General features: G+C 41.1%; 1 protein-coding gene and 1 pseudogene across 1 annotated transcript; both read right to left on the bottom strand.

The window, feature by feature from the left end:
* Positions 1 to 3,684: 3,684 nt before the first annotated feature.
* LOC109891757 (protein AATF-like) lies at positions 3,685 to 18,466 on the bottom strand (annotated as a pseudogene).
* Positions 18,467 to 19,249: 783 nt separating this feature from the next.
* On the bottom strand, positions 19,250 to 24,779 carry LOC109892088 (LIM/homeobox protein Lhx1-like). The gene is made up of 5 exons (XM_020484508.2): positions 24,024 to 24,779; positions 22,572 to 22,795; positions 21,799 to 22,073; positions 21,026 to 21,191; positions 19,250 to 20,673 (listed from the first exon to the last, which is right to left on the bottom strand). The coding sequence occupies exons 1-5, from the start codon at positions 24,191 to 24,193 to the stop codon at positions 20,300 to 20,302; spliced, it is 1,209 nt and encodes a 402-aa protein (XP_020340097.1). The 5' UTR covers positions 24,194 to 24,779; the 3' UTR covers positions 19,250 to 20,299.
* Between the last annotated feature and the right edge of the window lie 1,347 nt (positions 24,780 to 26,126).

Consider the following 26,126-nt stretch of genomic DNA (forward strand, 5'->3'; position numbering starts at 1 on the left):
AACACTACCCTTTAAATTTGTGTCATGCTGTTAAACTGAATTTATGCGATGCGGATTGAATAGATGTTCAAAAAGGACACTACATTGTTCCGATTACAATACCAACCAGAGGGCGAACATATCTTGAAAGACGTTGGTTGCAAGCAGGACTAACTTTAAGGTAACACACACATTTTAGGGAGCGGTAATGAGGTGACCAATAATGGTTGCAACTGGAGATCAGCTGTGCGGGTGAATTTAGCATGTAGGCCTATTCATGTTTGAATGACATCAACTGGCGATAATCTAGTGTTATTTGATTATATTCCAATAGGCTACCCGTTAGCCTATCCATTGTCACATCATGGAAAACCGATAATAGGTTAGTCCAGGGCTTCCCAAACTCGGTCCTTTGCTGAACTAACGCCACTGGACTGGTCACTAGATCGCCCAGCACTCATGAGTCTTGGAGCCGGAGCGCACTGCTTAGATCACTGCGCTATGGCAATTCACAATGCTCTCTAGCAAGCACTAAAATAATACTGATACGTAGGCACGTCGTTTTTTATAATTTTGTTTTAAACTTCCCGAACCATAGCACTAACCTTAAGGACTCACTAACCTTAAGGACGCACTAACCTTAAGGACGCACTAACCTTAAGGACTCACTAACCTTAAGGACGCACTAACCTTAAGGACGCACTAACCTTAAGGACTCACTAACCTTAAGGACGCACTAACCTTAAGGACTCACTAACCTTAAGGACTCACTAACCTTAAGGACTCACTAACCTTAAGGACTCACTAACCTTAAGGACTCACTAACCTTAAGGACTCACTAACCTTAAGGACGCACTAACCTTAAGGACGCACTAACCTTAAGGACTCACTAACCTTAAGGACTCACTAACCTTAAGGACTCACTAACCTTAAGGACTCACTAACCTTAAGGACTCACTAACCTTAAGGACTCACTAACCTTAAGGACGCACTAACCTTAAGGACTCACTAACCTTAAGGACGCACTAACCTTAACTGTAACTGTAAGTCCACACAGGCACTGAGGTAACCGAAAACATTTATTCTACCTATTGCTTGCCTTCAACATATAAAACCATTGATTAAAAATAAATCCCTAACGAAAAATACATCTACCCCTTAAAAATGTCAATTTACAGTTAACAAAAATATAAAACACAGGATGCAGCAATTTCTAAGGTTTTACTGAGTAACAGTTCATTCAAGGCAATCAGTCAAATGAAATACATTAATTAGGCCCTAATCTATAGATTTCACATGACTGGTAATACAGATCACAGATATCTTTAAGAAAAAGGTAGGGGCGTGGATCAGAAAACCAGTTAGTATCTGGTGTGTCCACCATTTGCCTCGCAGCACAACACATCTTCTCATAGAGTTGATCAGGCTGTTGATTGTGGCCTGTGGAATGTTGTCCCACTCCTCTTCAATAGCTGTGTGAAGTTGCTGGATATTGGTGGAAACTGGAACATGCTGTCGTACATGTCGATCCAGAGCATCCCAAACATGCTCATTGTGTAACATGGCTGGTGAGTATGCAGGCCATGGAAGAACTGGAACATTTCCAGCTTCCAGGAATTGTGTACAGATCCTTGCGACATGGGGCGGTGCATTATCGTGCTGAAACATGTGGTGATGGCAGCAGATGAATGGCACGACAATGGGCCTCAGGATCTCGTCACGGTATCTCTGTGCATTCAAATTGCCATCGATAAAATGCAATTGTGTTCATTGTCTGTAGTTTATGCCTGCCCATATGCCACCATGGGGTACTTTGTTCACAATGTTGACACAGGAAACCGCTCACCCACACCACGCCATACACGTGGTCTGCGGTTGTGAGGCTGGTTGGACGTACTGCCAAATACTCTAAAACGATGTTGGAGGCTTATGGTAGATAAATGAACATTCAATTCTCTAGCAATAGCTCTGGTGGACAGTCCTGCAGTCAGTGGGCCAATTGCATGCTCCCTCTCAACTTGAGACATCTGTGGTATTGTGTTGTGTGACAAAACTGTACATTTTAGAGTGGTCTTTTATTGTCCCCAGCACAAGGTGCACCTGTGTAATGATCATGCTGTTTAATCCGCTTCTTGATATGCCACAACTGTCAGGTGGATTGATTATCTTGGCAAAGGACAAATGCTTACTAACAGGGATATAAACTAATTTGTTAAGAACATTTAGGAGAAATAAGCTTTTTGTGCGTATGGAACATTCCTGGAATCTTTCATTTCAGCTCATGAAACATTTAACCAACACTTTACATGTTGTGTTTACTGTATATTTTTGTTCAGTGTACTATAATCCACATAAAAATCTCTTCATGGCAAAGTGACGGTGGCCTAGCCCATGGACAAATAGATGATCCATGATAGATTATCACACCACCATCATACTTCAGCAATTCTGCCAAATGCAGTGAGAGAAGTATAATACTTGGGGAGAGACATTCTGATTACTCTGAAATTATATTCTCTTCTCATGCCTCAACCCACAGATGATCAGTGGCATTTTTAAAACATTTATGGGCTTTTAAACTTCAACCGTCTTAAGAGGGATGAGACGAATCAAACAAATAGTGAGGAATCCATCTCATCCCTTTAGTTGTTTTTCCTGTCTCACTTTCATATCGTCCCCTTGGCTCTGTCAACTCTATTACCATCCTACCAACAAATATGTAAGACAAATTGAGTTGCATACACCCAATACCCATCACAATTATAGGAGACCCAATAAGAAAATGAGTAATTTGGTGGTATAATTGGAAATGCGCCTTGCCTGGCCTCTCCGGTCTCCCAGAGGGCTTTGCTCATTTGTAGAGGCACGCTAGGCTGGCTAATTCCAGCGCTAATCACTGACAAACTGCAGCATCAGACCCTTCCTCCACTACTTCTACTGGAGCGGAGAGAACGGGATTGTTTGGAGAAAGTTACGAGGAATTGCTTTGTTAGGTTTGGCATGGCTGCTTGTTTGGTTTTTAAGTGGGGGTTTTTCCCCCATAATAAGTTTAAAAACAACAATATGTTTAATCACCAACTAACTCTGGGTTAAGTTCCCTCCATTGGTCAGCAGACAAATCACCTGACAGACATAAAATGGGGATAATAGAAACAACTTTTTATTGATTTATTTTTATTTAACCTTTATTTAACCAGTTAAAAACAAATTCTTATTGACAATGACGGCCTACCAAAAGACAAAAGGCTTCCTGCGGGGACGGGGATGGGGGCCTGGGATTAAAAATAAAATACAATGTAAATATAGGACAAAAACACACATCACAACAAGAGAGAGAGTTTGAGTGTGTGTTGCAACTTGGCAAAAAAAAATATTCTGATAGTATCAAAATCACATATTTAAACCTAATGAAGAAAACCGTATCTTCAATTCAATGAGGCAGATTCCAAATCAGTCAGGTCCATTCTGGGTTCTGCCTTCTGTTCTGCTGTGCATCTCTCCTACTAGCTCAGAGCATGTCACTCCCGCACTGCACCTTCCGCAAAAAAAAAATTCGTATTTAACATGGCAAGTCAGTTAAGAACACATACTTATTTACAATGGCAGCTTGGCATCACGGCCGGATGTGATACAGCCTGGATTCAAACCAGGGACTGTAGTGACACCTCTTGCACTAAGATGCAGTGCCTTAGACCGCTGTGCCACTCAGGAGCACAATGCGTTCTTCCCGAATAGTGAGTGATACAACTCAGTCCTACACCATCAAGGAGAAAAACGTTTTAAACATCACCTTTTTCAATAACAAGAAGCATGGCAAAATTATGATCAAACCTGGCTTCGCCACAGACTTAACATTTTAATGTGACAGAAGAGGAAATCAACTGATGACAGAGGGATGAGACAGAAAAGAAGGAGAGGTCTCAATCATGCATTGGGAGCAGGAATAATTCCACATTCATGCGTCTCAATGACTTGACGGTACTTGAGAGATAATGCCAGTGACCCAGTTGCAGGATTCCAATTAGGGAGGTATATGCAATAGGCCAGATGAGACAGAGAAGGGTCTTTACGGAGCCCAGTGCCGTCTGATTACGGCCTGAACACAAGTGTCTGTCACTGTCTTTGACAGGCCTGTCCATGACAAAAAGCAGACCAACACAGGCAGGCAGGGAGGGAATCAGGGAAAGGCCCCAGCTGCTCTCAATCTACATCTTGCTGAGCTGCCTCCTCCTTCCCTGACCAGCTCAGTCATTTCAATCAGTCAAATGTTCCAGCCAAAGTGGCTCTACCCAGATAGATAGGCCAATAGATCCTAATTTTGAGACGGGGCTAGTTTTGTTTGTGTACGACGACTGTCTGCACATAGATCACAACTGTTTTCTACATCCATAAAACAATGTTCAGCGTTTACATACAAATGTACATCCTGTGAAGTCTGTGTGCGTCTGTCTGCATATGGAATAGACACTAGATGGCAGTATGTGATGCCCCCAGAAGTGGCATGTCTCTGTTAATTGTGTTGAGATTATTAGAGAATCAAGGGAGCCAGTTGACCTGTGCTGCTCTGGTGCAGCCAGTTGACCTGTGCTGCTCCGGTGCAGCCAGTTGACCTGTGCTCTCCATTCTGAACTAACATCTAGACTGGTGCTGTTCATAAGCCTTTAGAGGAGAGGGCCAGACCACAGGAAGAGGCATGTGTTTATCTCCTGGGTTCTGCCTTCTGTTCTGCTGTGCATCTCTCCTACGAGCTCAGAGCATGTCACTCCCGCACTGCACCTTCAGCAAAAACTGCAGTGGTGTCAAACAACCTATAGTTTGTGTTGGCCAGGGTAGAGAAGTAACCACTCATACAATAGCATGCTATACAGATTACAACCTAATACAGATCTGTGTCCACTACAGCATAACAGTCAGTGCAGGGTCACAGTATCTGTGTAATGTGTTGTGTTAAAGAGGAGCCTTGTGTTGTTCTCAGGGGGCAGGGAGCCAATGTGTCTGTCAGCCAGCCACAGGGGCTTAATCCCCAATCCTCATTTGAAATGCGCCACCAGGGTCAAGGATTACAATACATTCTGATCATCACCACATAATGCATAAATTCTCATTCCGCCTGAGCTCTGTAAATATCGGCTGGGGAATACTGAGGAGCGCCGGGAAGACAGGGGAGGAGGAGGCTCAGAACCCAGCCTAAAATAGGACTGACTGATTGTGTGTGTGTGTGTGTGTGTGTGTGTGTGTGTGTGTGTGTGTGTGTGTGTGTGTGTGTGTGTGTGTGTGTGTGTGTGTGTGTGTGTGTGTGTGTGTGTGTGTGTGTGTGTGTGTGTGTGTCTGTGCACGAGGGAGAGAAGACGGGAGACGAGGAACAGGGGAGCTGAAGTGTGGTTGGAGGTGCAGCCTGCCTCAAATTGCATCTCCTATATATTACATGCAGAAATGTGCCATGATGAATGTCTAAATACCTTCTATAGGTCTTAAATGTGCACAGGTGTGCAATGTGCATTGCACACCTGTGCAAGAGGGCGGCAGGGTAGCCTAGTGGTTAGAGCGTTGGACTAGTAACCGGAAGGTTACAAGTTCAAACCCCCGAGCTGACAAGGTACAAATCTGTCGTTCTGCCCCTGAACAGGCAGTTAACCCACTGTTCCCAGGCTGTCATTGAAAATAAGAATTTGTTCTTAACTGACTTGCCTGGTTAAATAAAGGTTAAAAAATAAATAATTTAAAGAGTAATCAAATGCACATCCTTTAGTGGGTGCAGGGCCGGAAAAAGTCAGTCTAAAATAAAAAGAGCCCACTCACTCAACTCCACCACAGACCTTTATTAATAAACAAACCGCGTTTAGATCCTGCATTGTATGTGGGACCTGTCTGTGACAGCCCCCCTCCCCCTCACATTAACATTCATGGAGCCAGTGGAGCATTGCGGACTGCGTCCGTGAAGCCAGCGCAGCATTGAGATACGGTGGTGGGGGAGAGAGATAAGAGGGTGATATAGAGGGTGAGGAGGGCTGTGCTGGGGCATTCATTCCAAAAGGTCACCCAGTGTGTCTCTCTGGGAAAGGTCAGTGACCAGCCTGATGCAACGGTCATACATCACCATTATTACTGTAGGCCATTGATTGCTATGGAAATGAGGTGGGCTGTAAACACGGCAGGGCAAGGTCACGCCATTGGTCAGTTATTACAGTGTTTAGAATACCTGTCATCTCACAGTAAACACAACCTCTGCCTGCACTACCCTACCTACCTACAGTACGTACTGGAGGACAGATAAGGACAGTTAAGGAGGACAGTCAGGGGACTAGCCATCTACTGTCCTCTCCGTCTCCAGTGTGTGCTTGGAATCAATATGGGCCCACTAGCAAATGGAAGAATACAACAGTCCTGCTATGGCATTTATAAACTCACATAATAGGACTATCAGCAGTCGATACATTACAGCTGAAGAACCTGTTCATCTCATTTAGAAATAACACTGACCAACTCCAGACGATGGCAACAAAAAGGCTAAAAGGGGAACAACGTATGTGTGTGAGTGCAGGAGAGCAGCCGAGCACAGCAGCATTCAGAGATTTATGGGAGGGTAGCCGTTATAGGGACAGTCATTTCAGGTTTGTGAGTGTGTCAGATGGCTGTGACAAGAGGACGGGACAGAGGAACACTGAGCTCTGTGATTTCCAGCCCCAAGATAGAGGAGGTGATAGGTTGAAGAACAGGTCAATATTGGCATGTCAGTGAAGAGTGCTGCCTTTACTCATGTAATGCGTGAACAATAAGAGACTCGCCGTGCATCAACATTCATGGAGCTGTGGTCGATGGGGGCCATGATGTTCACCAGCTTACTGTGGATGTGGAACCTAGACAGATACGCAAGAACAAACATCAAAAATAGGAAATACACACCATTTCAACTGTTGTAATTCACTCTGGATAAGAGTGTCTGCTAAATGACTAAAATGTTAATGCAATGTACATGTGTGTAACTGTGGTTTGTCCGTTAATAAATGTGAATATTTGAGTCCGTGTTAGTTCAGTGTGCCTGTGTGTATAAGATAAACACAGAGAAATACAATGGGCACAAAAGGCCCCAAATAAAAGGCTGACCACTTGCAATAAATGGAGAAAACAAATAGCGTAGTTGACTTTTTTTTTATATATAAATGGAATTTATGGAATAAAAGATCATTGAAATAACTGAAAGGACTATAGACAAACCAGCATTAGAGGAAGTGAAATCTATTTGTTTTTTCAAAAACGAACCAAGGGTAATACATGCGGTCATTGGGGCCTCCACGGACAGAGAAACACAGATTGTTCTGCAATGGATGCTAAAAACAGACCTACTACACCTAATACTGCTAACGGACATAAATGGAACAAGACGTACATGGAAACAAGGGCACTCAATTATTGTCAGAGTTTTAATGTGGAGAAAAGGAAATATTCTCGTGAATCAATATTTCCTCACTGTATACCTTCACTGTTCCCTCCACTCAACTGACTTTGCGGCTCTTGTTCGCCTTGGTGGCCACTTTCTTTTCGATCTTACTGCGAAGCTTCTGAATGGCTAGCCTTTGTCTGGAAGAGTAGGAGAGGAGAGGACGAGAGGACCCCTATCAGACAAAGCCTACAGGGGTAACCCCAGATCTCAGCACCACACACACACATCACTCACCTCCCCATAGCCACCTGGTCGTTGGGGTCTGCAGCACTTGTCTTGCGTTCAATAAGCACCCACAGAAGCTGTTTTAAACAGAATAAGGTGAGCGGAGGAAAAAGAGACCAAAAGGGGAGACTGAGTGAGAGTCAGTTATCTATCTATCTATCTATCTATCTATCTATCTATCTATCTATCTATCTATCTATCTATCTATCTATCTATCTATCTATCTATCTATCTATCTATCTATCTATCTATCTATCTATCTATCTATCTATCTATCTATCTATCTATCTATCTATCTATCTATCTATCTATCTATCTATCTATCTATCTATCTATCTATCTATCTATCTATCTATCTATCTATCTATCTATCTATCTATCTATCTATCTATCTATCTATCTATCTATCTATCTATCTGTCTGTCTGTCTGTCTGTCTGTCTGTCTGTCTGTCTGTCTGTCTGTCTGTCTGTCTGTCTGTCTGTCTGTCTGTCTGTCTGTCTGTCTGTCTGTCTGTCTGTCTGTCTGTCTGTCTGTCTGTCTGTCTGTCTGTCTGTCTGTCTGTCTGTCTGTCTGTCTGTCTGTCTGTCTGTCTGTCTGTCTGTCTGTCTGTCTGTCTGTCTGTCTGTCTGTCTGTCTGTCTGTCTGTCTGTCTGTCTGTCTGTCTGTCTGTCTGTCTGTCTGTCTGTCTGTCTGTCTGTCTGTCTGTCTGTCTGTCTGTCTGTCTGTCTGTCTGTCTGTCTGTCTGTCTGTCTGTCTGTCTGTCTGTCTGCCTGTCTGCCTGTCTGTCTGTCTGTCTGTCTGTCTGTCTGTCTGTCTGTCTGTCTGTCTGTCTGTCTGTCTGTCTAGATATATTCACCAGAGTACAGAGCTCCCTCTCTCCCCCTCCTCTCTGACCTAGCAGCAAATCCATTCACTTAACCTGGACCTCTTCAACACCGTCAGCCCAGCAGCCAACCACAGAACCTAGGCCCAGACCAGCCAGGCCCTGCCAGAATGAAGCACCACTGGGCATCAGCCTCAGTTAGAAGAGTAACACAGTGCCAGGACCCCAGAGGATCATCAGCACTGGACCTCACAGTACAACATTTTAATGAGGACAGTTCTCATTGATTCACACTCCATTCACACAACTGACTCTGACTACACATCACCCCACACAGCCCCACATTACAGGGAGTAGTTTCATTACTCAGCCCTATTCCTTTGTGTTCCCCCCAGAGATAATAACGTCTCGTCTTGACTGACTGGACCATTTCGTTTTAAAATCGGCCACCATGCAGCCCTCTCCCTGACCCCTATCAGGAGAGAGAGAATCTTCATTAATGTCCCCAATTAACCCCTCTGGCTCCCCCTCTATGGGGCTCTCTCTCTGTATGGCCAGCTTCCAGGCTCTGAGACAGGGAAACATAGCGAGAATGGGCACTACCAAGTCACCAGCAACACAACATGCACACTACAGTGTGCATGTCCCCATAGCTTTCCTCATCCTTGATCAGGACGTAGGTTAGGAATGTGCATATCTTGCAGTTCCTTGGTGAATGTAACTTAAAGCTCCATTGGTGCTACATAATGACTCTAATCCAGTGTGGGAGTGATCGCTCTGTTCACAGACATGGTTAATGACTACGCCTCAGCTGTACTGAGCGGTGTAGAGAGAGCCATTACAGTACTATAGGAGTCAGCATCACACACACAAATGCACAACAGTGATTTATGGCATGCACAGAGTTGCTGACTAAAAATGTTTTGGTGGATGCAAAGATCAGTCCAGCTCTGGCCTGCTGTGAGAGGTTAACCACATTAAAACCATGTATTACTGGAGTATTACTAGAGCAGGCTTAGTCCCACAGGGAACGGCTCTGAGCTGCACATCCGGAGCCCTCAGACTGGGGGAGACTGGAATGACAGGATGTTGCCCCCTGAAGGACCAACTATAATAACAAGGGCAGTCTTGGTACTTCACACGACACAATGTAGATCCAGGCACCATTCCCAAGAGCACAGCATCGCTTACTCCTGATATGCTGCCTGTAATACACGTCCACTTTTGTAACAAAATGGAAGTGTGGTATCAAACAATAGATATTTTTAGGAATGCTTCAGGCCTTGTGTGATGATTGTTTCATGCAGACGGGTTGATATTTACCTGGTGATAGAAATCATCATCATCGAAGATCTCCTCATCCAGGTCATTCAGACGTGTGTTAGTATTCAGCAGCTGCTTTGTCCCCTGAGAGAGAAGAGAGAGGAAGAGGAGGGGAGAGGGAGGGGTGAGAACGAGGTAGAGAGGGAGAGAGAAAGCTCTCTGTCATGTAGCGATGCAGGAGGTGAAGCCATAAACTCCAGATGTGGCACCCCAGATAAACAGGCTGCTCTCCAGATAAAGTGGCACCTCTGGAGGAGGAAGAGGGATGGCTGAGCTGCGCGGGTCCTAATCTAAAACTGCTGAAACAACCCCTCTATCTCCCGTAATGTATTTAACAACCTACAAATGCTCCTTGCTTGAAATCATTTTGGGCCGTGACATTGCCTACATTTCAGGTTAATGAAGTTCAGATGCTGCATTTGCTGACTAGATTAAGTTAAGATACAGAATTAATGTATCTCAGTCAGTTAATGCTGTAACAGATGAATGCTTAACAAACTAGAAGGAATCTGACTGAAGAGGGGTTTCATGGTGAAAGCTCCCACCAGAGATAGATTCTTCAACGGGCCAATGCAGCTGTTTTTATCTCAATATCAAATCATTTCTGGGTAACTTTGAAGTACCTTATGGCCTAAACTCACCAAAGGTGAATGTATGAGGCATGTGTGTGATTTATTTTAGAATGTATTGTAGGGCGGGCGGGTTGTCCACTTTGACATCGCGCTCAATTAGAACGTGTCTCTATTTTTGCATTTCATCGCTGGCGCTGCAGTCAAACATTTTTATTTTAATGTAGTCATTATTACATTTTTTTTTTAGCTCATTTGAATTGGAAGAGACAGCTAAGGGTTGAGGCTTTAGCATACATGCTAAATTAGGCCAATTCATCCACTTTTGGAAACACAACATTGCTCTCAGCAAAGATTATTGGCGATATGGACTATCCTGCTTGCATAGAGTCACTGCTCTGCCTGTCCCATTCTTTCCACCGCCTCGCTCTGCTTGCTCCACCAGGTCACTTCTGGTGAGTTTTTAGCAAATAGCAATTTCTCAAGCAAGATTTATGCTAGGACTGTCTGGGAATGGTCTGAGTGGGGAAGGGAAACTGAAAACTAGATGTTATTGGCAGAGTGGTCTGGAACGCTCTTTCTTATTGATCTATGAAATAATTTTACAGCCGGGTGATGTCACCAGGCAGGCCAAAACTCCATCCCACCAAAACAGGCTGAAATGTCAGGTGGTCTTTTCATACAGCTCTTACACTAAAATGAAATTATCATCATTTACTAAATGTCACAGTATTATTCTAATCTCATATTGTGGAAATATATATAAAACACAGGAAACTCCCATCTTTGACTGCACTGGGCCTTTAACTAAAGTGCTTCTTGTACAGTTAACTTTGGGGGGTGAGTTCTCACTAGTATGAGGGACATTAACAAGCAGGACAGATTTTTTACTTGTCTGAAAGTCACGTGTCCCCCGTCCCAAAAAAAGGTAACTGAAAATTGTGTTGTATGATCCAAGGAACCACTTTTCAAACTACAATTAATTATTAGGCCAATTACCATGAGACAAAAATGTAGGCTATCCTCTGTCTATTGGCTTCTTTGTATATTCAAGCCTGTCTCAAAATACAACATTGCCCCTTTAAGGCTCTTCTGGAGGATGGTTGGCCACCCTTCATAGCCTATAAAATATTGCAACATTAGATTACAAGTACAACTAAATACTTTTCATCTATATAAAAATAAATGTACTAATTGAATCAGGGATCAAATGGCTAAAGTAGGCTATTTCAAAGCAAGGTAACTAAGGCATGTTTATATATAAACTTGTAGGGCTAGAATATTCCGGTTTCAGGGTAGATCTATTGACAGCATGGGACCGTACAAACCCTGTTTGCTGACCAAAAAGTTGCTATAACTGTGGAAATAACTCACTAATTAGCAAGGAATATACATTCCTTGCTAATTAGTACATATGGTTATGTGCTTTGATCTCAAACACTCACAACCAGGGAAGATTGACAGGCTGCTCCTGCCTGTCAATGCAATAGTCCTACTTGATGCGCTCTGCAGAAATTGGGAGAACAGCAATACATCGCATCCAGAGGACAAATGATCCAATTCTGATCAGAGTAATTGTTTGATATTGTGATTTTACTTGCCGCGGACAAGAGTTAATGTTGTTTACAGTCAAAAGGTGGACACGTCAATACACACACTCTCAGGCTGCTTTCGCTACAAGTTCCCTATCCTATATCCCTCTGCAGTGGTGGTCTCAGGTAGGGGGGGCTGTGGCCTCTAGCTTGCCCAGGACTCTGTACTCTGAGCGTCTGGTCTGGGTGTGTCTAAGCAGGCTCTTCTTGTCCATCAGCACCTGTTCCACCTGGGTGAGGATGTTTCTGTCAAACGCCCCAAAACCATGAGAGAAGAGATAAAGAACAGTCAGAAACAATACCTTAACTCAGTTTGTATTATTTTTATTTCACCTTTATTAACCAGGTAGGCCAGTTTAACAAGTTCTCATTTACAACTGCGACCTGGCCAAGATAAAGCAAAGCAGTGCGACAAAAACAACACAGAGTTACACAAACAATCGTACAGTCAGTAACACAATAGAAATATCTATGTACAGCGTGTGCAAATGTAGAAGATAAGGGAGGTAAGGCAATAAATAGGCCATAGAGGCGAAATAATTACAATTTAGCATTAACACTGGAGTGATAGATGTGCAGATGATGATGTGCAAGTAGAGATACTGGGGTGCAGAAAATCTAAAAGATAAATAACAATATGTGGATGAGGTAGTTGGGTGGGCTATTTACAGACTGGCTGTGTATAGGTAAAGTGATCGGTAAGCTGCTCTGACAGCTGATGCTTAAAGTTAGAGAGGGAGCTATAAGTCTCCAGCTTCAGTGATTTTTGCAATTTGTTCCAGTCATTGGTAGCAGAGAACTGGAAGGAAGGGTGGCCAAAGGAGGTGTTGGCTTTGGGGATGACCAGTGAAATATACCTGCTGGAGCGTGTGCTACGAGTGGGTGTTGCTATGGTGACCAGTGAGCTGAGATAAGGCGGGGCTTTACCTAGCAAAGACTTATAGATGAACTGGAGCCAGTGGGTTTGGCGACGGATATGTAGTGAGGGCCAGCCAATGAGAGCATACAGGTCACAGTGGTGGGTAGTATATGGGGCATTGGTGATAAAAAGGATGGCACTGTGATAGACCACATCCAGTTTGCTGAGTAGAGTGTTGGAGGCTATTTTGTAAATTACATCGCCAAAGTCAAGGATCGGTAGGATAGTCAGTTTTACGAGGGTATGTTTGGCAGCATGAGTGAAGGAGGCTGTGTTGCGAAATACGAAGACGATTCTAGATTAAATTTGGATTGGAGATGCTTAATATGGGTCTCGAAGGAGAGTTTAGAGTCTAACCAGACACCTAGGTATTTGTAGTTGTCCACATATTCTAAGTCAGAACCATCCAGAGTAGTGATGCCATTTGACAAAATTTGATTTGATTCTGGTTAACAATTAATAAGAACCTTACTGTAATAGTTTTTCCATTCAAATGGTCAAACAGATACAAAAATGGCTTTTTAGCAAAAAACTATTTCTCAAGCTAAAATGTTGCAAGGGACTGTCTGGGAGTGTTCTTAGTGGAGAGGGGGAGGGATATGTAATCTTGAAAACTAGCTGTTATTGGCAGAGTTTTTATGTTGATTTATTGTTTTGGTACATTTTACGTGATATCCAATTGGTAGTTACAGTCTTGTCCGAACGCTGCAACTCCCGTACGGACTCGGGGAAGGCGAAGGTCGAGAACCAAGCATCCTCCGCAACACGACCCCACCAAGCCGCACTGCTTCTTGACACTGCTCGCTTAACCCGGAAGCCAGCCGCACCAATGTGTCGGAGGAAACACCGTACAGTTGTTCACCACCTCATGGGTCTCCCGGTCATGGCAGAGAGGTTTTGAACTCGCTTTGTTATTGGTATATATCAACTTACACCGCCTGGTGATGTCACCAGGCAAGCCCTATCAGGACATAACACAGCAAATATATTCATACTTTTTAAGTGTTAGTTTCATCAGCTGTTGTACAATATGATACAAAACACAGGGGGGAAAAACGTTTGACTACACTGGGCCTTTAAAGCCGGAAGTAGGTTGAAATTCCAGAGCATTTAATGTTAATCAGGAGAGTGGTCCATGTAGCAGAGTACAACGTGTGCTGTCTGTGGGTGTTGAAGAGAGACAGTGCTGACCTGTGTGCTCCCCAGGTCTTACCCAGGGAGATGGGCCTATTGTCTGGGTTCTGATGGAGCAGCTGTTCCTGTAGCTCCAGTGGACCTTACAGAACATCATACAGAGAACATGCTGTCAGGATGTAATATACAAACAGAGAGATATGGGAACCAAGAGGGTAAAGATAGAGGGAAACATGCTATGAATATGGTGTCTAAAGTAAACTTAACATTGGTCTTTGTCAAACTCTGAAATTACGATTAGTAGTAAATATGATTACACATTTTTAATGAATTAGGGATTGTGAGTGTAAATGGCATAACGGTGCAAGTCAAATCCTCAATATTAGCTGGGTGGAAAAGGGAAAATAATAAAACAAAGTTATGCAGCGTAACAATAGAAAATATAACTTCACTTGTCCAACAAATCTACAGAAAGTATTCCCCCCAAGCATAAAATGTTTTGGAGCAGATCTGCCTCGGCTGTTGTTAGTCCACATCTTGTCAACATCCATTAAAACATGCCACAAATCCTCAAGACTTTGCCCTCCAAATCACAGGTCGTAGGAAAGAAAGGAGGTGGGGAACACTTGTGATTCCTTCCTCTTCAACTTTAATCAAAAGTACACTGGCACGCCGGAGCCCCCTCCCTCCCTTTCATAATAATGGGCCGCTAAAAATTCAGGAGGCAGGCTCCACATCAATCACTCGCCAGATTTGAGTCCAATGTAATAAATATGCAAATGAGGAGAAGCCAGTGTCTCGTAGCTTTGAGATCAGCGCAGGGAGAAAGAAAGAGAAAAACTGTATTAATTGCCCATGGCCAGAGGAATCCTATTACTGTGGGCATTGATTCTAAAATTGTGTGAGTGATTTTCATGAGGGAGGTGGACTACCATCACGCCTTGAGAAAAATAGTATAAGAAGAATCACGACAAATCTGTCAGGTTTAAACAATAATGAGAGAAAGGCAAACTAGCGTTTCACATATGATTCCACTGTGGAAACACAAGGATTACGATATTCTTATGAGAAAAGACAGAAAATATTATTTGGTTATGACAATCTTCCTATAGTGATGTTTTTACCGAGAGCCAAGCCTACTTCAGATTCTAGTCACATAGTTTGAATTATTTTCTACACACCAAATACTAAACCATAACACTAGCTCCAGCCTTGTCCACCAAGATTAAAAATTAATGTTTCAAATGCCATTGCGTTTAAAGTAACTTATTTTACGCACTAATAATCACTGCATATGCAGGCAAGCAATACAAATTTTCTAAATCTGTGTCTGGGAGATAACATGTCTAGACAAAACATTCAGTATTATCACATCATTTACTGGGTTGTAAACTTTAATGTGTGTTTTTGTGTCATTTCCCTTTTTTTCTCAATTTCCCCCTGGGGATCAACAAAGTGAAATTAATTTCATATTCTTGGTAGCTGTAAAATAAAATGTACTGTTTAAAATATAACCAGAAACAATGCACTCACTATTCTTCAACGCTCCAGCAAACACTGCTCCACCCCTCTTAATGAACTATGGGAAGGTATGTGGTTGTGGCAGCTTATTGGCTGTCAGAAGAGCTTTCTGCATATTCATTTGCCCCTCAAGTAGCTGGTCCCAAAGAGCTGTGAAGATTCAATAAAATAATGACAAGGTTGTCTACTGAGAAAAAGAGATGATAATATGGGCTGAAGTTGTTTCATCATAGTGAAGAATATATATTACACATAGCAGGTCTATCAAAATACATAGAAAGTTGATCTTTCCAAGCTTTCCCTTTCTCCACCTCTTCATCCACCTTCTCTTAAGAAAATATCATCACAGCTCACACATCCTCATCATCCTCCTCTTCGCTCTCTCCAAAGTGATCCATCCCCTCTGTTAGCTTATGTAAGTCTGTCTCTGAGGGAAGTGTGATGTCCGTCTCCTTCTGCTTAGATACCAAGCTTTTCTTCTTAGCAGTGTCACTCTCAATCTTTTCATCATCATCCTCTCCATCTTCAGCCTCTCCATCCTCCAGATTAGCATCATCAACGTTGTCATCTTCAGCTTCCTCCTTGTTTTCATCATCATTGTCCTCATCCTCTCCTAAAAACCCAAATCGCAATAGAATGATAAGACCAGGATTCAATATTACATTTGAAAAAAACAAACAGATGTTCATTAACAACCATACGGCAATAAAATGTAGCATTTCTAACTAATGCAAGCAGTTAAGGATGTAGATGGCCTTCCACTCAGCAGCTGAATAATAGTAGTGCATGTCGTGTACACAACAGCTTAATGCGGTAATCAGTTGTCTTCTAAGTTTAAATTGATTAGCTGCATGACCCGTGTTTGACTTGTAAATCTTTGCCTTAATCAAGGCATTTTGTTTGGATAAACAGGGATTAGCTTGATTAACAGCAATGCAATTTCTCCATTTAATAGCCCAAAAAAAACAGCCCACTTGAAGATGTAGGCCTAAGCTATTCTATGTTACATGCTTATTGTAATTAAACGTCTAGACATGATATGACAATACACAGCTGAGCATAGATTAAATTGGAAATAAGGAACCTACATCAATCTATTAAAGCTACGGTATCTTGTTGACTAGCAAAGTGTTATGGTAATAATTATAGGAGACGTTAACAAGATTATAAGAGAATCTAGTGTGGCGTGAGAGGCACATTTACTTGTAGTTTATTTTGAACTGAATGACGGACAGTTACAAAATGTAAAGGTGTCCCTTGCAGAACCACAAGAGGGCAGAATTCTACAAAAGACCATTTTCAAATGCAGTGCCTTGATGAAATTGCTTTTGAAATACATTCTTCCTTCCTCCAGTCCTATTTATTTATTTTTTATTTAACCACGCAAGTCAGTTAAGAAAAAAATATTATTTACAATGACGGCCTAGGAACAGTGGGTTAACTGCCTTGCTCAGGGGCAGAAAGACAGATTTTTACCTTGTCAGCTAGGGGATTCGATCTAGCAACCTTTCGGTTAATGGCCCAAAACTCTAAACACCGGCCGCCCCAAAAGGGTGAGCATGTATCCTAAGGGTAATCATGTATCTGATTAAATAAGTAAAGTCAAGGTTACTACCTTGTCTTTTCACCAGTCCAACCTTGTCCGTTCATTTCCAGCGACAGAAGGAGAAAAATATGCATTTCAAGTACTTGAACCCAAACAACCAGCTCTCATCCAACTTTCTAGACAGGTTCTTTATTTCCTTTCCCTGTGGTCAGTTGCATTGATTATCCAACATATATGTTTAACATTATTATAAATGACACATTCATGTTCCAAACTCATCAGAACCTTCGATCCCCTTTAGTGTAACAGTTTAACTTTAAACCGTCCCTCGCCCATACCCGGGCGCGAACCAGGGACCCTCTGCACACATCAACAGTCATCCTCGAAGCATCGTTACCCATCGCTCCACAAAAGCCGCGGCCCTTGCAGAGCAAGGGGAACTACTACTTCAAGGTCTCAGAGCAAGTGACGTCACCGATTGAAATGCTATTTAGCGCACACTGCTAACTAAGCTAGCCGTTTCACATCCGTTACATTAGCATGTCTTTACGAGAGGTTGCCTTGCCCAGGTACCGTTTGTCTGTCTCTTCCAGCAGAGTTCTAGCTTTATTCCGGAGGCCACTCAAGGCAACCACATCATCACCACCACCCTCAAATGCCTCTACCACCTTGGCTTTCGTCTCTGGGAGGTATCCAAACAGTGAGATTGAATACTGCAAGTGTATCTGATCAATATACAAAGTGACTGGCAATAATAGCTTACTGTTCAGGATCAGAATGTTACAATTAAATCAGAAGAATTATTCAGGAGAAAGAAAAGTCAAGTGGAATAACTAACAGGATATTGCCCCTCTCCATAAGGTCATGTCAATGTTGATTTGTACTCTTCAGCATCGAGCCGAATAACTAGCAATGACAATGAATATAAGAGGTTTGGAGAGATAAGAATACTAGCTAGTTAAAATATTACAATTGTCATCATAACTAGCTAGCAGCAATAGCAGAATCATGTAATTGGAACTGGTGCAGTGGGTGTTCATCCTACCTCACAACAAACAAATGTCTAAGTGGATGGTTGCCAGTATTGTTGATAACTTTTGGCTAACAGGGTAGTCATTTTGAGCATCACAGTCGTTTATATAGGTGTTTCGTGCTTTCAGTGTACTACTAGCCTGTTAGCTAACTGGCTAGCTTAGTTTTGCATGCTACCCGGCGTGTGTGTAACGAGTTGATACATGAAAACGGAAACATTGTTCTCAAATTGAAAGCAAATATATACCTATAAAACATTACAAATAATGTATATCATTATCATCCCCTGGATCCGTGAACTTGGGCAGAGGATTTAATAAATCCTCGAGCTGTTGTGATTTGTAGCCAGTCATCGTTCTATGCACTCACAACTAACACGTGTTAATACGTACGTCATCAAGAGGCGACTCAAAGATCAAAAATAAAAATTGAATGACGAAATAGATCTGCAACAGTTTAACTTCAAGCAACCGGAGGTTGTTGTTTAGGCTATTGATTTTGGATTATTAAAATAATTCAACCAGATAATGTCGGGTGGACGAATACTATCCGATTTAATTGTTGTTCAGCATAATACACCTTAAACCCTTCAGATAAAGTGGGTTATAATATATGGTAAATGAATAATATACTTTCTATATGTTGTAGGCCTACTTCTATAATTAGTGCCACAGGGTTGTGACTGCAATTTTTTGGTGCCAATTGATACATGTAGGATCTCATTATCATATTTAAAAAATCTTATTGCATTTGAGAAATATGTAGGTCTACCGTTATATCATGTGTTCTTAATTTATAGGCTTGATCTTCCTCTTTCCAAGATCCAGGAGGCCTGCTCAGACATCCTCATGTCAATGTATCTGATGATGGAGAGCTGAGCAGCGTTGTCAACGTGGATGTGGCCTTCTGTGTACTGTAGTCTAATCAGTGAGTGGATTCTGTTCATCAGATACACCCAATGTCAGGGATTTAAATAACATAACACTAGGGCCTAGGGGCAGTTGGGTAAACTGTACTTTAGTTCGACTGTTTAGAAATCAAGAAGTGTGCAGAAGGTGTGTTAGAAGTGAGTGAGGAAAGAACAGTAGCGTCCATCTTTTCAACCTAAAAATGTCCACCATTTATCGTTAAAAAAGCTTGCAGTTTGTTTGTACATGTTTTATTATACAGTGAATGGTCTAATATGCACTAGAGGTCACATAATCATATGAGAGTTGATATTTCAAGAATATAGCAGCTGCTGGTAACATATTTGACCATCAATGTTTAATCATTTGGACTTTCATGTAAAGACACAAAATAAAGCCTTTCGGACACAATAAACAGCCTCATTATATAATTAACTATAATTTAACACATTCTGTTAAAAATGCTACTATGTTTCTTGTATGTTCAGCAATTGATGACGCAAAGCACTAACGAATTGTGCTTTTATCCTTATTTGGCAACTGTCTATTTGTGTTTTTAAATGTTCTTCGAAGTAAACACAATAATACAATCTAGCACAGTGAGGAACCATGACCATAATATAAATAGAATAAATACAAAAGTTTGGTTTGTTGCTTGAACGATGTTCACATCTGAATCAAGAGGTTTCAAACAATGCTCATATTCAAACCCCTGAAGTACTGTAAATATATACGTAAACAGTTGACTGTTCTACTGTATGTCCACCTCAAACCATTGTCCATAGATTTTTAGAAGGTTGACTTCTTCTTCAAATTCAAGTTATTTTCAATTAAATAAAAGATTATACAACTTTTTAAAGTTTTCCTTTTGAAGGCAAACTCTCTAGGATTTGGCAAAACACAGAAATATACAGAGAAACAAAAACAAATTGAGAAATAAGCACGAATACCAAAGCCATCATAAAAGCTTTAGGTAAAAAATCATTATCATTTGATATGGTAGACCCTCTAAAGCAAAAGTTCTGCTGAGCGCTTGTACAGTATTCACATTATATGACTGCTTTAGAGTCTACACTGTTACTGTGTGAATCTTTAAATAAAACTGCAACAATCAAAACAGCAGTAAAGGTAGTTAGAGACAAGTAATAAATTAAATGCGTATATAGTATTATATATAAATTAATTGATGAATAAATAAATAATATAAAGTAAAAGGGATACTCGCTCAGGACTTCAGTTGCCTCCTAAGTCAATAGGTAGCCTTGGCTTCATAATGTCCTGTGGGCTACCAGACAGTGCCTTCGCTCATCTCTGAGGAGGGGTGTGACAATTGGTTGCTGTATCCACTGCCGTTGATGGACAGTGAGGTGAAGGGTGTGCTGACGCCACACATCTCACTGGAGATGCTGTGCATTGACCCGGGTCCGTTGGGCTCGGGGCTAGGCGAGTCCACTGGATGGTGAGATATGATGTCAGTGAAGCACTGCACCTCGCCAGATGGGTGGTGCCCAGCCAGGTGATGGTCCATGCCACCTAAAGGGGTGCCAGCGGGGCCAGAGGAGAAGCCTAGGTCCACTGGGGTCTGGGCCTGCAACAAGGGGGGGCCTTGGGTGTAGTACTCAAAATTTCCTCCAGGTCCATAGTATTCACTCTGATAATCTACAAACATATACACCAGAATTATTATGGGAAATGCTTATGTGGTGAAAATAAAAACTTTAACAAAATGTCTTGTACCGGTACAATGCAACTATAGGAATGTCATTTAAACTATTACATTTCCAGTAGTATAAAGGGTTAATTTGCCATAATAGTTATTTGGAGGATGACAGTATTGTAATTAGACTTTTTTTTAATGCAATAAAACACCTGTGAATTATGAGAGAAATTGGGAATTTAAATAAGGTAAAAAGGCCTGTGCATGGCGCTCATAGTCAAAATGCATTTCTGATGATCTTTAAAACACAAATGTGTTATTTGGGTGGACCATGGTGAATATAAAATACCTTACCACCATAGTATGAGAAATGGCCGTTGGGGACCAGCTCCCCGGGTTCGAGTCGGTCCACCAGAGTTCTCATTCTCCTTGGACTGCGGAAGAACGAGTGCCTTCTCGCCCCCAGTGCACTCAGCTGCTTCATGCGCCGCTCTTTAGAACGACGATTTTGGAACCAAACCTGCACACCACAAATTACATGGAAATGGCTGATTGAAATTGAGTTTTCAGCCCCGGTCAAATATTTATTTTGTGCATTAGAAATGTGCAGCATCTCGAGGTCCCAGATCTGATGACATGTTGTGAAATGCCCTTTTAATAACCATGACGTGATTAGCCTATAGGACTATACCTCTAAATGGGTCCTTGGCGCAACTGTCAAATGCTTAATGATCTTTAACCCAGTTTATCGTATGTTTCGATGTATCCCCCCCCCCTCCCACCACCCTTTTATTCCCCAATTGCCACATTCTCGTAACATATGCTAAAGACTAAGAGTCCAACATATAGCCGCTATTTTCAAAATGAGAAAACAAAGACCTTTGCATTGATGTGTATAGACTATAGATAGCCTAGAGGTCATGGTGTGAAAACATTGTGAAGTCATGACAATATGTGCTTCTGCACCACTTTCGTGGTAAGCAATCTGCATATCTTGCCATCTGCCATTATTGACCTAGGTGCCATTGAATTGAAAATACTTTCTCACAGACCCGTATAATAATTCTGAAAATAACCTTTTTTTTTATTGTTCATGTGATACAGACGTAAGCGAAATGGACTCTTACCTGGATCACTCTCATGTTGAGACCTGTCTCCTGCGCCAGCTGTTCTCGAATGTGTCTTGTGGGTTTTGGCGTGGCCGTGAAAGCAGCTTTGAGGACCTCAAGTTGCTTGGCTTTTATAGTTGTTCGAGGCCCACGTCGTTTCCCCCCTACGTTCTGCTCATCGTTTTCATTGCTACCCACCTCTTTATCGGATAAAGGCCCGATTTCCGAATCTTTAGCATCATCCTGTGGGTCTTGGGAATCTGGAGATAGACTTGGGTCACTGCAGGTCGTGACTGTGAGATGAAAGAAACATGAAATGAAATTACTTTAAATCTATTCGTATGTCTTTATAGCCTATTCATGAACGAATATACAAAAAATAATCGACAAGAATACATTTCATTAGAGTATTATTAGGCTACTATTGGGCCAATTAATATTGTCATTCTTAGTATTATGCACTAGACATATTAGCCACCTACCTTTAGACATATTATTATTGGTGATGATAACATGAATTAACAATCAATTCTAATCCTTACAATAATATTTTAATCGTCATCAAGGTCATTGTTTAGATTTGTACTGTTATTGAACCTATCAGGATACTGTTATCGTAACTGCCCCCCCCCCCCCATTTATTTTTATTTTTTATAAATGGAATATAAAGCAATAGCAAAAAGTTGAAAATAATGATTCACAAAGAGGCTATAGAATTATATAGAATATACATATATATATTAACGCTTTATGGTTGAAAATTGGGATGTGGTTCAAGTCATGTTCCATACCTGAGAGGAGGGTTGTGTCCTTTCCGTTGCTATTGCTTAGGTAGTCCTCTTTACAAACAAACTTAAATTCATCTAAAATGTACATTTCCTCTCCAGTAGATAGCTGTTTGTTACACATCATGCACGTGAAACAGTTCAGGTGAAACACTTTGCTCTTTGCTCTTCGAACCAAATCGTTGGGCGAGATTCCCTGGGCGCAACCTCCACACTTTGTGCCAAATCTCCTAAAAGAGAGAAAGCAAAAATAAATACCATCATTGATCAAACAAAACAGGGTTGACAGTGTAGCAGCAAATAGCCACAGAAAATATTCACATCAGATTACCAGTAACATGAAAACATTATTGGCAACATTATAGATGTTTACACGAAGGGATACGCGTTGTTCATGACGCAAAATATTAAATTTTCAGTATTTTGATGCTTAATATATGTTTGATGAGATTCCAAGTGAATATAAATATATATATCAATTTCGTAGGCTTTTTCTTTTCAAGTTTGTTTGTGAATCTGGAAATTACAGGCTACACGGATGTTGGGCCTGCACTAGCTTCACCGCCACTATATTAATTTTACGTGGGCCTATTCACACAGATAACCAGTTATTTAGCAACCATAAATATAAGATAATAATTATGTTTTTTAGGCTAAATACATTTTTATTAATATAAATGTATCTTATATTTAGGCCTAGGTTTACGTGTTGTAGAACTATTATTAGGCCTACCTAAAACTATAATTCAAGAAAGGCCACGCCGTTATTATTAGGTTATTGTATGGAGAGAAGTCAAACATGCATAAAACAACGGTCCATTATTGAAATATATCCCATTTAATGCTTGAAAATAACAAAGCTACAGTTAAATTTTCAATGTTGCAATGTAGCCTACATTTATGTAAATAGTTGTGTATTTAAATAGTTAACAAACGTGTGGACTGGAGTTCTGTGATTGCAGTGTGGGTTTTCTCAAGATAATTTATTATTCAAATCCACTTATCACATTTTCACTAGAGTCTCAGCAAACAAACGGGCGTGCGCCGACTGATTGAACGCAGAATACACTTCCGTCAAGAATCCTGGCATAATTTTAATCCCCGTGGTTTGTTTGACAGCCTTTCCTTGTAAACAAAGGACGCTTTTCTTTAATCCGTCACAGAACATGGTGATATATGCTTATAATGTATCATCTTTTCCTGGATCACCACTCATAATCTGGGTGTCCTGCCTCTGGTTTGTTCAAATTATGTCGCTCATGAGGATAGATTAAACAAGATTGACACCAGGCATATACCCCTGTTGCAAAAAATATATATAATCTTGCAATAGAATTTTATAATTATAAAACTTACATTTCACATAATCTGTTTGCATAGTTCTGCTTAATTGGATACCCAGTAGAAGCTAAAGCTCTTCCGCACAATATTGAAAGGCATGTGCCCAGGCGTGCTTACCTAAAAAAGTCGTTTTTGCAGTACAGCCTCCCTTCCCGTGAAAAACATTTTTCTGTCAAATTGCATTTACAGTCACAGCACTGTACGCACTTGATGTGCCATGGTCTGTCCAGAACATTGAGTAGAAACCTGTCCAGAATAGGTCTTTCGCAGCCGGCACAGTGAACCATATTTGGATAATTCCAGCTATTCCAAGTGAATGTCTTTCTTTTTTTGTCCCAAACCAAAGCGATGTGTCTGTCTCCTTGGTCGCTTTGTTGATTTAGAGAATGACCTGCTCTAGTCCACTCCTACAATCCAGAGGATGCAGCTCATCCAGACGAATCTCTCAACAATGAGCTAGCATCATCATATCCCTTGAGCAAAAATATTATTGCATTCCTCTTGCATGGACAGAACAAAACTTGGCTATAAATTTTTTTTATCAAAAAAACGAAAACGAACAAATAACTTATCAAAGTGAATACATTTCACAGGCAAGAATGCAAACTTGAGAGCAGCAAGGCCTCCGCTTGTCCATCAAAATGAGCCAAGAGGTGCGATAGTAGGCTAATGATTTAGTGTATCTGAACAAGGCATCATGCCACTACAATTACGCACGAATATATAACTGCCACACAGCCAAATAATTATTGCCAAAGTCGAAAGTTAACACAAATATGACAAAAATCTGTTCAATATCTTGTCGATTCTGTCATAATCCTTCTATTCTTCGAGTATGATGCACTCTTTAGTCCAAGCTTCAGTATCCGTACCTCTGAAAGCGCACGAGCTAGCCTTATTACGAGCCTCCTGACGTCATGTTGAATCGACACCTATCAGCAGCTTGCTGTTGGAGTGGCAATTAATATGCCCGCTAAACTTGCCCGACGGACCCACTAAGGACTAGGGAACAGAGAACGACTATTGCCTCGTATCTTTGAAACTGTCGTATTGTTTTAGAAACTCGTAAATTCCAACTCGATACAGCAGGTATATAACATATTCCAGGTCGAAGCGGAGCTAGGGTCTCCGGATAGGATACATTTAATAAGGTACAGTATTTCATGAAAACAACAACTTTTCTTGTAGCTTACAGTCATTTTGGCAGAGGGAACTAAGTTCGTTTACATCTAACATTATTTATCTGAAATTTGAAATATAATTTATTAGGCTATCATTATGGTTAGGCCTTCCTATATCATTTTTTTGCACGTCTTAGGAGAGGAGAGAAAGTGAATGACATGGACGCACTGAAGTTCACAGATCGATTAATCAAACGGAAATGCATCTCTGACACATGCATGGATATTTAGATAGTTCACTGAGAAACGTACGGATAAACACGCAACATATGTGACTGACTTCTTTATTCGAAAGGAAACCACCACCCTCACATGTGGAAGAAGGGCAATGCAAAACGACAGAGTTAGGTTAACTTGCAATTATAGAGTTTGATGTGGTCAGACTTGGACGATGATGATGATGATGATGATGATGATGATGATGATGATGAAGATTACATATATTTTATAATTACAAAAGTGGGCTATTAAACGCACATTAAGAATTCGTTTGGATGTCTTTGACAGACATTAAAAACTCACGAAAAATATTTTTAAATTAATTGTCTTCATTTAGTTTTCACTCTATAGCTCTTAACTTCAAACAGGACAATATGCCTGTGTAATAGTATCTGGCCCTGTATATGGTATGCTTACTTATTTCCTTATTGTGTTCTTCATGTTTCTTCTTATTTCTCGTGTGTGTTTAGTCTAGTATTACATTGTTATTGATTATTGCATTGTTGGTTTTGAGTTTGCAAGTAAGGCATTTCACTGTACTTGTGCATGTGACATTAAAAACTTGACACTGGATGTTTTTCATAGAATAAAACAATTTTAACCTCCGGAAATGTACATGGTTACTTATGACTGTGTTTTGATGTCTTAATAATTTAGAGTAGCCTATATTTTCGCTAACTAGAGTTGAACTAACATAATTGTTATAACCTTGTCAACAACTATAACAATTTGTCAATTATTATAGTAAATTATTATTCACTATTTAGGCCTACTCTGTATACAGGTCTACATTTTACTAGCCTACATTGTTTTCCAAAGG

This window comes from Oncorhynchus kisutch, linkage group LG6, assembly GCF_002021735.2.
Source record: "Oncorhynchus kisutch isolate 150728-3 linkage group LG6, Okis_V2, whole genome shotgun sequence".
Lineage (NCBI taxonomy): Eukaryota > Metazoa > Chordata > Actinopteri > Salmoniformes > Salmonidae > Oncorhynchus > Oncorhynchus kisutch.

Bases quoted from the DNA above. Each gene is read 5' to 3' on its own strand.
- LOC109892088 (XM_020484508.2), bottom strand. From the start codon at position 24,193: ATGGTTCACTGTGCCGGCTGCGAAAGACCTATTCTGGACAGGTTTCTA. The intron at 22,796-24,023 runs GTAAGCACGCCT...TCTCTCTTTTAG, and splicing joins TGCAAAAACGACTTTTTTAG to GAGATTTGGCACAAAGTGTG. The intron at 21,192-21,798 runs GTAAGAGTCCAT...TGTGGTGTGCAG, and splicing joins TCAACATGAGAGTGATCCAG to GTTTGGTTCCAAAATCGTCG.